Raw genomic sequence first — 16,767 nt, 5'->3', positions numbered from 1 at the left:
TCTTCATCAGCCTCGTGGTCATTGCTCTATTGAAATGAAGGCTGCTTCAGAGACCTCCAGAAAACCAACAGGAGCACTACAGCCCCTCATCACCTCTACAGGCTTTTGGTGCAGCACTACTCTTCAACTAGGTTCCAGGAACACAAAGCAAAATAGGGATGGCTCCCAGCTGTGCATCTGGGCCTCTCCCTGCAAGGATTAAATAAATACTTTCTCTTTGTACCTGAAGATGTCTCTGATTATTTAATTTTGGAAAGGGGACTAGCACCTGTCCCACACAGTGTGTTATAATTATCTGTATTTGTGTGATCCTCCTGAGACTGTTAAGCCCAAGCAAACAAAAAATTATATTTTACTCTCCCTTATTCTCTGCCCCACCACTTTTTAAAATAAACCCAACAAAATACTTTACTTGTTATTTGAGTCTGATCTTAAGAATGAATAATTTCTACCCTGAAGCAGAAATTGTATTCAGTAAGAGCTGTTCCAGGCTATTGTTTTGAGTACTTTTTAGAAGGGATATTTGATCTCTCCCATAACTTATTTTAGTTTACTTTTTAAACTGCTTATTTTATGTTAGTCTGTAATTGCAGTCTATTGGAAATGTGCAACGTTCTGAACACTTCAGTGAAGTTGAGCACCTTATAAATATTTATCTCCTCTCTTCTCAGATGGCTGAATGCGTCAGAAGTCATCTCTGTATCAATGGAAGTAAAATGACTTTTTAAAAAACCATTTATCAGGGAAGTTCTGTGATGAGAATTATTTTCCTTTCCAACTCAAATTGTCTTACATCTGTGAAAACACTTGGTCAGTCTGAAGCCAGTTTAAATCTCTTTATAGTGCCAAGAAAAATAGGCCTCATGGTGAGTAGAAGTAAAAGAATCTCAGAATTCACAGTCATCTGCTATCAGTGCTATCACCTCAAGAGTTATATGTGAGAAAAGAGGCAGGGATCTAATCTTTGTGGCTTTTGTACATGTCCTTACTGTTTTGGGTATATTTTGTAGGCTGCCAAAAGTTTAGATAAATCTTACATTTTCTCATATTAATAGTATACATTTTTATTCTGAGTTTTCATTCTTACTTTAAAAAATGAAAAAAGAAAAATACCACCTTGTTTTGTATCTGGAAATAGTTTCCTTTAGTTATGCACCTCTTAATTTGTTATCAAAAGAGCACTTTGCTTAAAAGAAGGGATTGACATATGTATCGAATGTTTGCAATGCTTTAGAAATTTTGTGAAGAGTAAAAGTACCTTTCTATTATGGAAGAACAGCAACTAATTCTTACCTCTTGCTAATCTCTTGCTGAAACTCTGTCAAGATATTGTCATAATAAAAAGTGATTTTATTCTCATTAAAGAGCTTTTCTTTCTTTTTTTTTTTCTTTTTTCTTTCTTTTTTTTTTTTTGGAGGGGGTATAGACCTATTATTTCATTTTTATGAAAGTTCCCAATTTGGAAACTGCTTCATCTTTATAAAGTGGTCTCTGTAATTTGTAGCCTAAAAATATTGCCTGGAATATTGAAAAATTAAAAGTTCTACTCATGATTGCATAACTAGTATGTGGGAGAAGCCAAATATGAAACTAGATTTTTCTAATTCAAAGTTGGCCTTCTGTCCACTGCACTGTTTTCATAGAGCATTATATAGCCAGCATAAATACTTTTTTGTGGGGCCCTTTATGTGCAGTAGGCACTTGCCCTTTCCAAGAAAAGCTACACAGAAATATTTCAGAGAGATCACTTGGAATATGTTGGATGCTAATAATGTTGCTTTATTTCTGCCTTTCACTTTGAATTGGGAGTAAACAACAAGCAACATGATTTATTAAAAGTTTACCACAGATTAGGCACTGTGCTAAGGATTTAGGAATACAAATACAAAGCAAAAGAAAAACTCTCAAGGAGCTCATTGTTTACTCTCAATAGTATTTTATTTTTCCAAATACATGTAAAATAGTTTTCAAATTCATTTTTGTAAGACTTTGTGTTTTCTCCTTCTTTCCTTCTTTCCTCCCCTCCCCAAGACAGCAAGTAATCTGATATAGATTAAATATGTGCAATCCTTTTAAACATAGTTATCAGGTTGTGCAAGAAAAATCAGACCAAAAAGGAAAAAAACACAGGAAAGAAAATTAACAGACAAAAAGATGAAATTGCTATACTTTAATCTACATTCAGTCTCTACAATTCTCTCTGGATGCAGATGGCATTTCCCAACCCAAGTCCATTGGTATTATCTTGCATCACCATCTTGTTGAGAAGAGTCAAGATCATTACAGTTGATATCATATAATCTTGTTACTGGTTTTGTTCACTTTCCTCAGCATCAGTTCATATCAATCCAGGCTTTTCTAAATTAGTCTGCTCATCATTTCTTATAGAATAATTATATTATATTATATTCATATACCATAACTTACTCAGAAATTCCCCAATTCGTGGACATTCAATTTCTAATTCCTTGCCACTACAAAAAGAGATATTGTGTGTCCTTTTCCTTTTTTATGATCTGTTTGGGATAAGACTTATAGTGATACTGCTAGATCAAAGGGCATGCACAGTTTTATAGCCCTTTGGGTATAGTTCCAAATTGAGCTTATAGGCTAACAGGAGAAGACAACATAAAAAATGTTGACAAAGTTCAGAGAATCTGGAACATAACCAGAAAAGAAATGAAATACAGCCAACCTGGACCTAATCTCTAAAGTGGAGATGATGAAGAAATCAGTCAATAAGAGAAAGCCAGCATGATGGAGGAATGTTCCTGCAAAGAAGAACTTGGAGAAGACTCCAAGCATTGAGAGGCACTGTGCTAAGAATTTCTAAGAATTTCACCTTAGAATTTCTAAGGTGAGAAGGAATACTTCCAAAGTGAGTCTACTTCAACTTCCAATCTATTGCAACATTAAAATTACATCCAGTGAAACAAAGTTTGGATTCAAACATGATAAGTTATCAGATCTAATTTTTGAACTTGTAATTGGATTGAAGGTTATTCCTGTTGCAACATCCCACTTTTGATGCTTAATATGTGATAATGAACAAGCTACTTTAATGAGTCTCAGGAAATTCTCAATCCTCCATACCTGGAGTACAATGAACTGTTTTAGATAAGTTGTATTGTGCACTGATGAAGTTGTTTATATTTTGGCAGTTCTCACACAAATGAAATAAAAAGTATTTCTTTCCATAGATAAGTATTTACAGGTATTCCATTGAATAAGTATTTACAATAACTTTCTCCACTACTTCCTGTACTATATTTCATGTCTTAGCTCAATTTGTGTTTCACTAAAGAATCAATATGATCCAAAACATAAATTGGAGTTTCTTATGCATCATTTTATTTTATCTACTTTCCAGCCATATAGTATGACACTCATCAACAAGTACTTCTCAGCTCTTGAGCAATCCTTCCTACAAGGGAGAGTTCTGTGTTTGGGTTTGTTTGTTTTTGTTTTTTGTTTTTTCCAAATGTAAATTGACCTCATTCCATAAGTCTAAAACTATGGCAGTACTTTGTAAGTTATTTTTCTCCTCAAATTTAAGTTTATGGATATTTTTTAAGTAAATAAATGACAATGAGAGAACCATGGCATAATGGATAAAGTGCTGACCTAGGAATTGAGAAGAGCTAAATTCGTGTTGCCAGTCCTAGCTGTGTTTATCTTGCAAGGCAAGCCACTTAAGCTTTTTCACTGCCCCAAGGCAATTCTCTAAGACTGAAAGTTAGTGGCAGTTGTGTATTCACATTGTGTGAAAAGTTTCCTTACTGGGAATCCTCTAAACAGAAGAAATTACAGGTCTAGACCAAACAAAGAAATTATCTTGTGCTATTAATTGCTTTTGAGTAGTTTTGATTTCACACGTTTGTCTGGCTTAATTGTTTTTATCAAAATTCTATGTCCCTCATCGTTGAAATAGATTTTTCCCCTCATGCAGCCTTTTTCTTTTTATACAAGCTTAATAGTAACACTACTTTAACAAGAAAAAGTGCAAATATAATTTGTTTTTTTAAACATCATTTTAAGAGAAAAATAGTTAAAAATAATAGCATCAATGAAAGGGAAAAAGATGTTTCCAAAATGTTTCCTTCTTCAGCCCATAATTGAACAATGAGAATTTCATTTTTACACTTGACAGTAATAAAGAAGCCAGTGCACTTTCCTGGGATTCTGATGTATAGATAAACCAAGTCAGCAATTTCTTATGATCTGAAATAGTCATTCACTAACGTCTTCTCTTCTAATGAATTTTACATTTCCTTATCCAACACTCAATTTTCTGCTGACTTCTAGTTTAGCATATCTACCTGCCTATCTATGAGATGTTGCTGTCTCATAAATACATATCCAGAACTGAATTTATTTTCTTTCCACTTTCCCTTGACTCCATTTCTGGTTTCTCTGGATTCTTCAGAGTTTCAATTAAAATCCCATCTTGTTCAAAAAGCCTTTCCTGATCCATCTTAATTCTAGTACATTTCTTCCACTTTGTATATATTTTGTTTGTAGAAAGGAGGGAAAAAAGGAAACTAGACAAGTACTATTATGTGCCAGATACTATGCTAAGTTCTTTGCAAAATCTTTACAAAAGATCTTATTTGGTCCTCAAAAAAGGTAGTTACTGTTATCATCTCCATTTTATAATTAAGGAAACTGAGGCAAAAGTTAAGAAACTTGCCCACTACTACCACCAAATTTCTGTGATTGAACTTGTACTCAAATCTTCTTAACTGTAGACGCAGTGCTCTATCCATTGGACCATATACATAATTTGGTTGTATGCTCCTTGATAATTTTTTTATAGTGTGTGTGTGTGTGTGTGTGTGTGTGTGTGTGTGTGTGTGTGTGTGTGTGTGTGTGTCTTCAGTACCTAGCACGGTGTCTGGCATATAGTAGGTACTTTAAAAATGTTTTTGACTAAATTTTTGGCTTCTTTGAACCTAAGTGGGATGTTTATGATTAATTTATGTCTAAGAACTCTCAGAAGAGAGGTATTATCAGACAAACAAGACATAGCTGTTTCACACATATTTATAGCTATATTATTGCTTTGAAAATAATCGTTATGGATCTTCCCTTAAAGAAATGACTTTTCTTGTTTCTTTAAAATAAATGAACACAAAGTTGCAGGCCTTTCAAAATAGAAGTAAATGACAAATATCTGACCACAACAAGAAGAGAAGTGGGAGTCTGTCTGTTACTGAGCTAATCACCAATGTAGATTGAATAAATGAATAGCTTAGACCCAATAGTGAATCTATTTTTTCCTGAATTGTTTCTGCTTTGTTTTATTTCAGATGCAGCCTGTTATTTTTCCCTTTTATTACAATCCAGTTACAGGATCCTTTTCAGAATTTCCATTACACATCTGCTTCATAGGAAGCAAAAGAAAACAAGTAGTTACAGAAACACATAATAATATTTTATTATCCCTTATAAGTTCATTGCAAAAATACTGGTTCACCATCATTTACATCAAGATAAAAGATTAGTATTTACATATACTAATGATAACTCACTAAATGTTTAAACCATTAAACTAAATTTAAAGAATGCTGATTAAAGAAAGGTAAACTAATCGACACTGCATAGGATTAAACATGCCAATCAGATTTGGGATTTACGAGACCAAAATAGAAAACAAAGAAGTGGTATAAGCCAAGGTAAGGAATAGTCCATATTCCTTTGATCTTCCTTTGGAAATAAATATTGTGTTTTCTCCATGTCTCTTGAAAACCGGAACAGTTTATGAAGGCTTTGTCTAGGTGAGTTGATTATTTCTTCATGTTTTTAAATTTTTATGAATATAATAATTTTAGAATATCCCTTTCCTGTAGTTTTAAGTACAAGTCTAAATGAACTGCATAAATAAAGCAGGACAAAAATAAAAGGAAACATTTCTTTGGTCAAAATGGAAAGCCTATATTTGAGGCTTCAAATTCTGGGCTCAATTCTGGCTCTGATATCTACTAGCTATATGATCTCTTGACTTCTGTAAACCCCAGTTTATCCATCATAAAGCACTATATCATAGTTCCCATTTATATAAAAACTTAAAATTTACAAAGAACTTTCCTTACCAGAATCCTGTAATGCAGGTAGTAGATTATTAAATCATTTTCACAGGTTAAAAAAAAAAAAAAAACTGAGACTCAGATAACTTAAAAACTTTCCCACTCTGGCATAACTAATAAGTTTCAGAAATGGGATACATGTAAGTTTTTATAATTATTTGATGTTTAACATATCAAGACAATTTCATCATACATTGCATCTAACACATGTAAATTCTGTTTATATATGCTTCAAGGAATGATCTTCTAAATTCCGAATGAGTTAATATGTATCAGTATCTTTTATTTTAACTAAGATGTCAAATATGCCTTACTATATCAGTAATCCATATTCAAACAAATAGTACCTTATAAAAGCAAGAAATTCCAATGTGTAATTTAAGATCACACTTTTTTTGTATCAGAGGACATATGCTTTTGCAGTAAAGTTTATAGACTCCCCCACAGTCACTTATAAATAACTCCCCATTTGACACTTTACCATAGTCATTCTTGTCATCCTAAGGTTACATAGGTATATATTTGGATAGTTCCTCATTAATTACTAAATTGCAAGTTCTCTATCATTAATTAATTAGTTCAGATATCCAAACCCAATTTATCAAATGTTGTTTATTTAATAAACTGAAAGAATTTTACCCACATGCAATTGCTGATATCTACATATCAAAATCCTTAATTATCCAGAATTAAAGAAATAAAAGCTACTAGCTTTGAATTTATTAACAATGCATTTAGTTGCATTGCAATGCAATAAAATTTATTTAAAATGCATTTAACATAAAATATTAGTATTAACACAAAATATAATTATTTATGATTTGCAAAGAAACGTGTCTAATCATCATTATAAATGTAGATAGCCTCTCCTTACCACTGAAAGCATAGTTGCACCATGCAATTTACTGAAAGCACCAAGAAAAATTCATTCTCAAGAAACTCTGTTAACTCTTATAAAATAAAAGAAAGTTAAAGTAATTTCCTAAGAAAGGTAGGTCTTTCCCCAATCCTTCATCTTCTTTTTCTGTTTTGTTCAGTTTCTCTACAGTCATAATGGGAAAGTGGTTACTTCAGTTTCAATTAAGCATGGAGTTCTTACCTTTTTGATATATTATGGACCTTCTTTACAATCTGGTGAAGCTTTTTGGTCCCTGCCCAGAATAATGTTTTTAATTATATAAAATAAAATTACTGAGGAAACATTATAGTGAAATATCATTACCAAAAAAAAATTAAGCTCACAGAATTCATAGTAGGAAGTCCTGAATTAAGCCATCGCTGCTGTTTCTACAACATTCCATTTCTATTTCTGGCACTTCAAGACAGAACAATAATATTTATAGTTTTGTGGAAGAACATTTAAAAAAGACACTATACTTTACTTTCTCTTCCCAGCAAAAAACACATCATGAACAAACTCTGTTTTACCCATAGTTTAAAATCAACTAATAAAAACAATAGAATTTGTGTTAATTTTTTACCTTACTTTTTTCTTTTCCAAAACAACAAACAAAAAATAGGAATCTGAAGATCTAATGTCTTTATAATCACTGAAATCCACTCAGTTATCTTGACTTCATATGGAAAATGGACTTCAGATTCTGGTCAACTTTTTTTATTTTAAATAATTCTCAAATCAGACTTGGATATGTTATTCTTAGGAATCTATATACATCATAAACAATATGCTTTTAAAAACTTGTTTCCAAGTAATTCAATGAAAGTACATTTTCACAATGGAAAATACCTTTCTGCAACAGTGATCCTGCCCCCACTGATGAATAAATAAACATATGTTTCAAATTTTAAATTTTAGAAGGTTTTGTCCCTTTTCATTTACCCAAAATTTAAGCTGCTGTGCTTTGTTTCCTTTGAAACTGCTATGAGAGTCCTGGAAACTTTATACTGACTTTGATGATTAAATTAGCTTTGGTAGATCCTTTCCTTAAAAAAAATGAAAAAAAGGAAAAATCCTACATCAATACTATTTCATTAAATTATTTCCTCTGATTCTATCAATATATAATATCTTTTACTCTGAAATTCTTTGCCCCCTCCAAAATATCAATGATAACTACTTCAAAATATATTTAAATTTCTTTAAGAGACAGTTTAAGAATCACATTCTACATGATGATGCCTTTTCCTCATTATCCCCTCACACTGCTAGTGCCCTTCCTTGCTAATTATCTTATATTTAATGTCCTTAATTTATTCTGCATATATTTGCTCTTTCTATAATTATATGGCATGTATAATTACATAATATGTAATGATGTTAAGAGGAGAGTGTCCTTCACTTGACTGCTAACTGAATGAACAGATGATTTTTTTTTATATAAACACTTCTCTATTCTGAAAAGGAGTATCAAAGAAGATGTAAATCTTTTTTTCATTTATTTTTAAGTCACTTTTGATTAACTCCATGGCACCACACATAAATAGTACTGGAAAAGCATTGCAATATTAGATCGATCTCTGTCTCTTTACTCCTTTAGTTGTCTTCTCCCAATTGCATTCCCAATAAATACACCCTGAGAGGCAAATACTTTGGTGTAATACTGTTTATAAAGATTAAAGTAAGTATTTAAAATAAATAAAGTTAAACAAAATATTCTCATGCCCAGATAAGAGAATTCAGTCTACTATGATGGAGCTCAAGAGACAAAGGAAACACAGAATTACTACCTTGGGGTAAGAGAAAAGGTTGTTTTAGCAAGATCACATAGCTAGTGACAGTGCCTGTATTTGAACTCAGATTTTCCCAATTCCAAGTTCAGCATGCTATCCACTGTGCCACTTAGCCATTATGACTGGCATGATTTCATTCTTACAATTTATTTAATGGCTCATTATCTGACCCCTTTTCTGTGGAAAGCTCAACAGCTGTATATTTTAGATACATATGGGAAAGGCCATCAAACAGTGACAATAAAACCAATAAATACATAAGGAAAAGAAATATATAATTAAAATGATGAATGTGTATTCAAGGGACAGGTTGGGTAAGATTGACAGGTATTAGTAGATTGACAGATGAATTAAATTGCTGAGTAATTTTGGTAATCTAGAACTGGAAGTAGGAATCTGAAAAACTTTTACTGTGGACCTAACAGTTTCTTATCTGATTCTTTTAAAGCGAAGTGAAAATTAAAGAATCCCAGATCTCTGAAATGAAGAGGAAAAGAAGAAAAATCTTTAAGAACAGAAAAGTCTTGACTATAGCTGAATGTAAGTTTATTTTAGTATTTCTAAATATCTATAAAAGGAATTAAGTTGTTTCTAGTCATTGTGCTTTATTATAGAGATAAATGCATATAAATATACATTTGATTTAGAGTTTCTGTCATTGGTATTATGATGCATTAAAAAATTTGTGCATCATAATATCTGATACTTATGTGATATGTAAATCTTTCCTTCTCTCCCTTTCTCTTTCCTTTTCTCCTTTCCCTCTGTTCTTTCTTTCTTTCTTCCCTTCCTTCCTTCTTTCTCTTTTTTTCCCTTTTCTTCTTTTTTTCTTCCTTCCTTCTTTTCTTCCTTGTTTCATTCCTTTCTCCCTTCCTCCTTTCCCTTCTACCATAATTAGGCCACTGTAAATTGTTCCAATATATTCATAAGGCCACTCCCTATAATTTGGTAATGGTAAAAAAAAAAAGGCTAAACTTTTCTCATATGTTCATTAATTATCATTAAGGTAAAATTCTCTGAACAAATATTGCCAGATTTGGGAAATTTCACTACTTTTTCATTAATTTTAAAAATATTCCCATCCTTTCAAAAAATGGAAGATACGAGAAAAAAAAGGAAGAAGAAAGGGAAGAAAAGTGGAAAAATAAAAGCTGGTAGAATTTTTTTAACTTAAGCAATTTTTTCTTAACTTTTCTAAACTTCTTTTAACTTAAGTAATTCTAAGATCACTGCCCTATTTCAGTTGAAGTCAAAAATAGGTAACAATCTTATGATGTTGCAATACCAATTCCTGATTATTTAAAATAGCACTCTGGAGCAACTAGATGGTACAGTGGATAGAGCATCAGCTCTAGATGCAGGAGGACCTGAGTTCAAATTTGATCTCAGACACTTAACTCTTTTTGGCTGTGTGACCCTGGGCAAATCACTTAACCCCAATTGCCGTGCCAAAAGAAAAAAAAATAGCACCCTACTCTTTGTGTTGCAAAGTAATAAGAAATAATAAGTATGTGTAAAGTGCCTACTAAATGCCAGATACTATGCTATTTATTTTAAACTTAATATCTTATTTGATCCTCAGAATAACTCTGGAAGATAATTATTATTGTTATTCCCATTTTATAGTTGAGGAAACCAACGAAAACAAAGGATAAGTTACTTGCTCAAGGTCACATAGCTAATTACTATCAGAAGCTAGGTTTGAAATCCAATTTTTCTGACTTTATTCCCAGAACTCTACCTACTCTGTCTTCTAACAATAATTTACCTGCTTCATGACAGTTTGGATTCTACAAACCTTCGATTAAAATTAAAAGCAGCTAGAAAATGAATAGAAAAAAAAGTTTTTTTTAAATTTTAAATATTTAATTAAAATAAAAACTAATGATGAGAAATGCTTTTAATACTTTATCATAGTTTGATTTATTTGTTTCAGAAAATTTTTACACTTCATTTTTTTAGATGTCTCTCAGTCTACCCATCATCCACACCCCCAAAATACTAAAGATCTTGAAAAAGGAACAGAAATAGACACTTCAGAAACTACCATTCTTCCCACTGAGGTCTTGGGGAAGTCTGATGAAAATGGAGGGGAACACACGTGTGCTTCTATGAATAGAGAACAGAATAATGCTCCATTATGCAAAGAAAATAAACAGTTTCTTTCTGCCATTGAAGATAGCGTGGAAAAGAAAAGTGACTGTCCTTTGGTTTGCTGTCATCAGCAAGAGAGATTCCTCACCATAGTCACCTTTGGCAATGCAAAAGAGTCTCTATCAGGAAGAATTACCCTGCAAAGCTTCCCAAGCTCTGTAGAAACCTTTCAGTCAACAAAAGGCAAAATTACTACAGAAATGAAATGTGGTGCCTTTAATATAAAAATGGAACTTGAGAAAAGTTCTTTAAGTGATGCTGAAACAAATCTGACACAAACAAAAAAGAGTTGCCCAAAGATCCATTGGAGGTACCCAGGAAAATACATTTGGAGATGTCCCTATTTTAGATATCAGACGTTAATGATAGCTTACACAAGAGACAGAAAGTGTAAAGCATCATCTAAATCCAAAACCACAGATTCCAGCAATGAAGATTCCTCCCTAAAAGTGAACATTGTAGGGAAAAAAATTAAAGTGTCCTATGTCGATAAGAAGCAGAATCTATTAATTAGTATAGTACAGTCTAAGCAAAGAAAGAAAAAAGTCAAGAAGAGTGGAAATTATGATTCTAATCTTACCACAAAGAGATGTTCAAAGTCTCCTTCACTATCAGCTCAAGGTATTCAACTGAAGGGACAATTGAAAAAATTGAAGGCTTTTCAAAATCAAGGTACAGATTGTTCTTTAAGACCAACACCTCCACTTCCTCCTCCTACTGATGAATTTGCTAATTATAAGAAAAAAAATGCAAATATCCTTACAGAATCTCTAGCTCCAGAAAGCAATAAGAATGAACCTGGAATGTCATTTGCCGGTTTTGATACTGAACAGGTACAAAATAATTGTCAGAGTTGTGAATGTACTGCTATAAAGGAAAAGATTTCTGAGACTGAGACTGTTCCCCCACACTTTGTTCCTATTGCTCATGATCATTTAAAGATGAGTGATGCAAACTCATTTAAAAACACTTTAGAAAATAGTGGAGAAATAGAAGAAAGGAGAAAAAACATCATCATTAACCAAGAAAATACCAAATCTGAGCTGTATCCCCAGCACAAGGCAGGAGGAATAACAGATTTCACAAACACTGTTGCCTATACACTCTCTCAAACTCAAGGTGAAAAAGAGTCAAATATTTGTTCTTTGCCATCTCTGAAGATGCAGCATCTGGGAGCCAAATCATCAAGCATAAGCAGCCAGGAGAGTACCCATCCTGAGTTTTCAGAATTCTCTACACCTTCTAGTTCTCTATCTTCGTGCTTCAGTGCTGATGATGTGAAGCCTTCTTTTTCATGCTCCACTACCAGCAGCCCATCTCACTCTGACTTGACTACATACTGTTTGCAACCTAAACAAAACCCTAAGGATGCTTTTTTTTTGAATCACTGTGTGGAGTACAAGATTGACTCTGAGAACCCTGAGGTCCCATTAGAAAACAGCTTTAATTGTATGCTTCAGGAAAGTGCAGCTCAAATACCTAAAGATCTTGATCCAACCAATCAATCAATCTACAAGCATTCTTTAACCAACAATTATATATCCCACACTAGAGATACAGATACAAAATCTATTCCTCAAGAAGAACACCCAAACTTCAGTAAGCATAAGGAAACATTAGATGGTGGTCATTGTGCTAGTGCACAGGAGCTTCTGAAGTTAAAAAGTGAGTCCCCAGTAACATCATCACTCTCTAGCATCTCATCCAAAAAGACCAACAGTGAAATCACGGAGTGTACCCCAAGACAGCCCAGTATGAAGGGGTCAAGTGTCACCCCTCAGATCACTGCTCCTGAAACAAAAGGGGCCAGCAAGACATTGAAAGGATCCATGATGACTGTGTTAACTAGGGTACTAAAGCAAAAACTTATCTCCCAAAGTAATAGTAACATCATAAATACTGCCTGTGACTCTGTGCTAGAGAAAGATCTTGAAGACCTGTCCAATCCTCAAGGAAACTCTGACATTTTGTCATTTTGGGATGGTGAAGAACCAAATGTACAGGATGAATACAAGGACATTTTTGAAGTCTTGTCTAACAGTAACTATGTTAAAGCCTGTTTCCAAAAGCATTTCCCACCTGTCACTGGTGAGGACAGCTTGCCAATGTCTCCTCTAGATAATCAGTTTTCTAATCTGAAAGCATTTATTAAAGAAACATTGGAAAACAGTGACTGGGAAGAAATGAGCCCTAGATCAACTATTTTCAAAGAAGACCCTGTGGAATGTCAAATGGGGCCATTCATTGAGTTGAATTCTGAAAGAGATGAGAAAAATAATGATCAAAAAACTGACATGCCATCATTACCCCAGAAACAAAAGATTCTCAAAGGTATAGTATTGTTATATTGATAATTTTATATATTGAATTTTAGACAGTTTTGAGTTTAGATTTCTCTCACACACATATATACATATACATCTTATTTAATATTTTAGAGAGTAAAAGTAACTTTGTATAAAAACTAATATTAATTTGCTTCTTAAAATTATTATTTTCTTCATAATAAAGTTACCCAGGCCTTTAATTTGATAGAAAATAAGTTTAAAGTAAGTTTCTCTATTGAGTCTGATACATTGCAAGCTGGAGGTAATCTTGAAGTATAGCTCCTTGCACATAATAGACATTCAACAAATGTTTATTGAATAAATGCACGAATGATTTTACCATTTTTCTTTTTTCAAGCTAAGCATGCTAATTAGAACATATTTATTTTTTCATGAAACATTCTTAAAATTCACTACAGAATTTGTGAAGCACAGCCAGAAGGCTGCAAGGAATTATGATTAAAATAAAAGACATAAAACTAGGGACAACCTGTGGCTAGTCCTGGAGCTATCCAGCTCCAGATGTCAGTCAACTTGAAAAACACTACTTTATCTTCCTCTTTATTGTCTACATTGCTGAACAAAGTGGGAAAAGACAAAAACTTCGCATTCTTCAGAATAAACTAAGGTAGAATTTCTTCCATACGATAGTATTTACTAAGAAAATAACAATCTATATTCACGGCTAGGTTAGCATTATATCTTTTATATCATTTCACAGAGGATATTTTCCTGTCATTTGCTATACTCTCCTGATTTCATATTAAGTGACACCTGTCTTCTCTAGTGATCAGTGTTCCCTAATCTCTAAGAAAATGAAAAATAAGAACATCTCACTCTCTTCTCTCTAATATAGAGATGCCTGTTGGAAAGGTGAAAAAGATAATGGTTCAAAATTCAGAGGACCTGTGCTATAATCTCAAGAGTCCTGAATCTAGAGTCAGAAAGACTTGAGTTCAAATACTGCCTCAGATTACTATCATTTGTATGATGCTGAGAAAGTCACTTAACCTTTGTCTGCATCATTTTCTTCATCTATCAAAAAGAAGGGGGAGGGTTGGACTATTTGATCTCTCAAGTCCTAATTTTTGAGCAGGAGCTTTTAAACATTTTTGTATAGTGGGCACTTTTGGCATTCCATTAAAGCTTATGGATTTCATCTCAGAATGATTTTAAATACAAAAATTAAAATTTAAAGCATTACCAAAAAACACAATTATATGGAAATGCAATTGTTAAAATATTTTCTTAAAAGTTCTCACATCCTATGAGAATATTTATGTGTTCCCTTTGAAGGGAATTATAATCCAAGGCACTGTGATTTCTGGGACTAAGGAACTCAAGAGCATGAAGGACAGCCAGTTTTGAAAGCCTTTTTGTGGGATAAAAGAATTTTCCTGCTGCCACTTATGTAAATCCCAACTCAGATATAAAAGTTATTGCATAGGAATCTCTTGCTAGTTCAGAATGCCGTCGCTGTCTTGATGTCTGAATTATTTCATAGCCTTATGTGTGTAGACCTTTGAGTGTGGCTTGATGACACAGACTCATAGATTTATGAAACATAAAGGATTTAGAGAGGAGTCCTGGTTTAACAGATATTCAAAACACTCAAGATATCTGTTGACCAGATTTGTATAGTTTGGAGGAGATATAGGAATTGATTATCTGGTTCCCAGCTCTTAACTCATTCTGAACCAGAAAGAACCTTGTAGCAGGTTACACCTGCTTCCTCTGTTACCTTATCAGTGTCTAGTTGCTTAGGAAAGCTTGCAAATCTGGTGGGGCCTTATTTGATCCATTCACTTCACTGGTAATTCCTAGTAGGATCTGTTTTTTTCTCTGTCCTCTATTATCATCTTGAAATCAGACTCCCAGAGTTGAAAAGATAAGTGAGGGGTAGCATGTTACACACAGTGGAAAGAGTATTAACTCTGGCATCAGAAAATCTAGGTTCAAATCTACCTCCGTTACTTACTATTGAGAAAACCTCAACAAGTCTCTGGCCTTAAACTCTCTTCATCTCAGTTATAAAATAGTGGACGGACTAAACAGGCTTGGAGTTGCTTTTTAAATTGCCTTTCTTTGATTCTGTGCCATATTTGCCTTGGTTTTCCTGTAGTTCTCATTACCATAGAAGTTTATACCTTTTTTTTCTATTTAGTTAGAGAACTCAGAGACTCTCAATCAACTGATCAATTAGTATACATTATTATACACTTACCAAGTGCCAAACACTGAATACAAAGAACAACAAAAATAATCCCTTTGTCCAAAGGTATCAAATAGAAATAAGGACCACTAATCCCTCTATTTTTGACTCATGGTATTTCCTTCTCATAGCAATTAAAAACTTTTTAATCAGAAAACGTAAGTTATGGCATTTACATTTTTGATTAATAGAGTTCAAATCTTAGAGAAATTGAATTAACTTCTGTTCATTTGTCTAAGTTTTATCTTCCCAATAAGATTATAATTGTAATGGCAGGAGATATGTGTGTTATTTAATTTCTCTCTCCTCATTACACTACCATCCATAGTATCAAATACTGAGGTGTTTAATATATGCTAATGCAATTGAACTGGATTGAATAGAATGGAACTGAACCTTGATAAATGTTTTTTCCAATCTTGGTTGATTTATCTTGGTGGAGAAATATTCAGAAAAAAATTTGAAAGTGAATCAAGATGTGAAAATATCTCTCTCCATTCCCTCTCACTTCTCTCATCATAATCAGTCTGGTTCAAATTTAGATTGGAAATTGGAGATGAACAAACTCATAAAGCTGCCATATGAAGTTCCTTCAAGAGATGCAAGAGCCAGTGACAGTTCTCTGGAGGAAGCATTTGACCAATGGGCCAAAAGAAGGAAGCAATATAAAGAAAGCAAAAAATGCAGCTCAAGTGGAGGGAATTCATTTGCCGGTAATATTACTGAAGGATCAAGTGAGTATATAATCTTTCTTATTTATCAATATCACAGCACCTAAGACATCATCAGACTGATTCCCATTGAACCTTTTAGCCCCCTTATTCTTCCTGAAAATAAATTCTGTTATGTGGCAGTATCAATGATCTTATTACACAGACTTTTAAAAAAATCATCATGGTGTAATCTTTTTAAAAATCATGCATTTTAAGAATACACCTGATCACCTCCTTTGTGCTACCAAATGATGAGCTAGAGTTGCTTTCCTCTACTCATCTTGCTACCAAGTAATTTCCCTATTATTCTCATGTAACCTAGAGTTAATAAATAGGAGGAGCTAGCAAGGAATGGGCTAAATAGTGCAGTGACTAGAATGCTGCATTTGGAGTCAGGAAGATTTGAGTTCAAATCCAAACTTAAATACTTACTAATTGTGTGAACATTGCCAAGTTGTTTTATAATAACGCCTACCTTCCAGGGTTGTTATGGGGATCAAATGAGATAATAATTTTAAAGCACTTAACATACTACCTGGCATATAAAAATTGCTATGTAAAAATTAGCTATTATTGTCATTATT

General features: G+C 33.1%; 1 protein-coding gene across 2 annotated transcripts in view; it reads left to right on the top strand.

Moving 5' to 3' along the window:
* The first annotated feature begins 9,229 nt into the window (after positions 1-9,229).
* LOC141550846 (uncharacterized) overlaps positions 9,230-16,767 on the top strand; it is a 153,030-nt gene continuing 145,492 nt past the window's right edge. For both annotated transcript variants that reach the window (XM_074281919.1, XM_074281920.1), the window contains exons 1-3: positions 9,230-9,317; positions 10,740-13,262; positions 16,013-16,204. In XM_074281919.1, coding sequence (XP_074138020.1) covers positions 9,260-9,317; positions 10,740-13,262; positions 16,013-16,204 — 2,773 coding nt within the window. In that variant the 5' untranslated portion in view covers positions 9,230-9,259. The remainder of the gene's footprint in view (positions 9,318-10,739; positions 13,263-16,012; positions 16,205-16,767) is intronic.

Source organism: Sminthopsis crassicaudata, chromosome 1 (genome assembly GCF_048593235.1).
Source record: "Sminthopsis crassicaudata isolate SCR6 chromosome 1, ASM4859323v1, whole genome shotgun sequence".
NCBI classification, from domain to species: Eukaryota; Metazoa; Chordata; class Mammalia; order Dasyuromorphia; family Dasyuridae; genus Sminthopsis; species Sminthopsis crassicaudata.
Note: the sequence above shows the minus strand (reverse complement) of the source record. Positions and strands in the feature narration are given on the sequence as shown.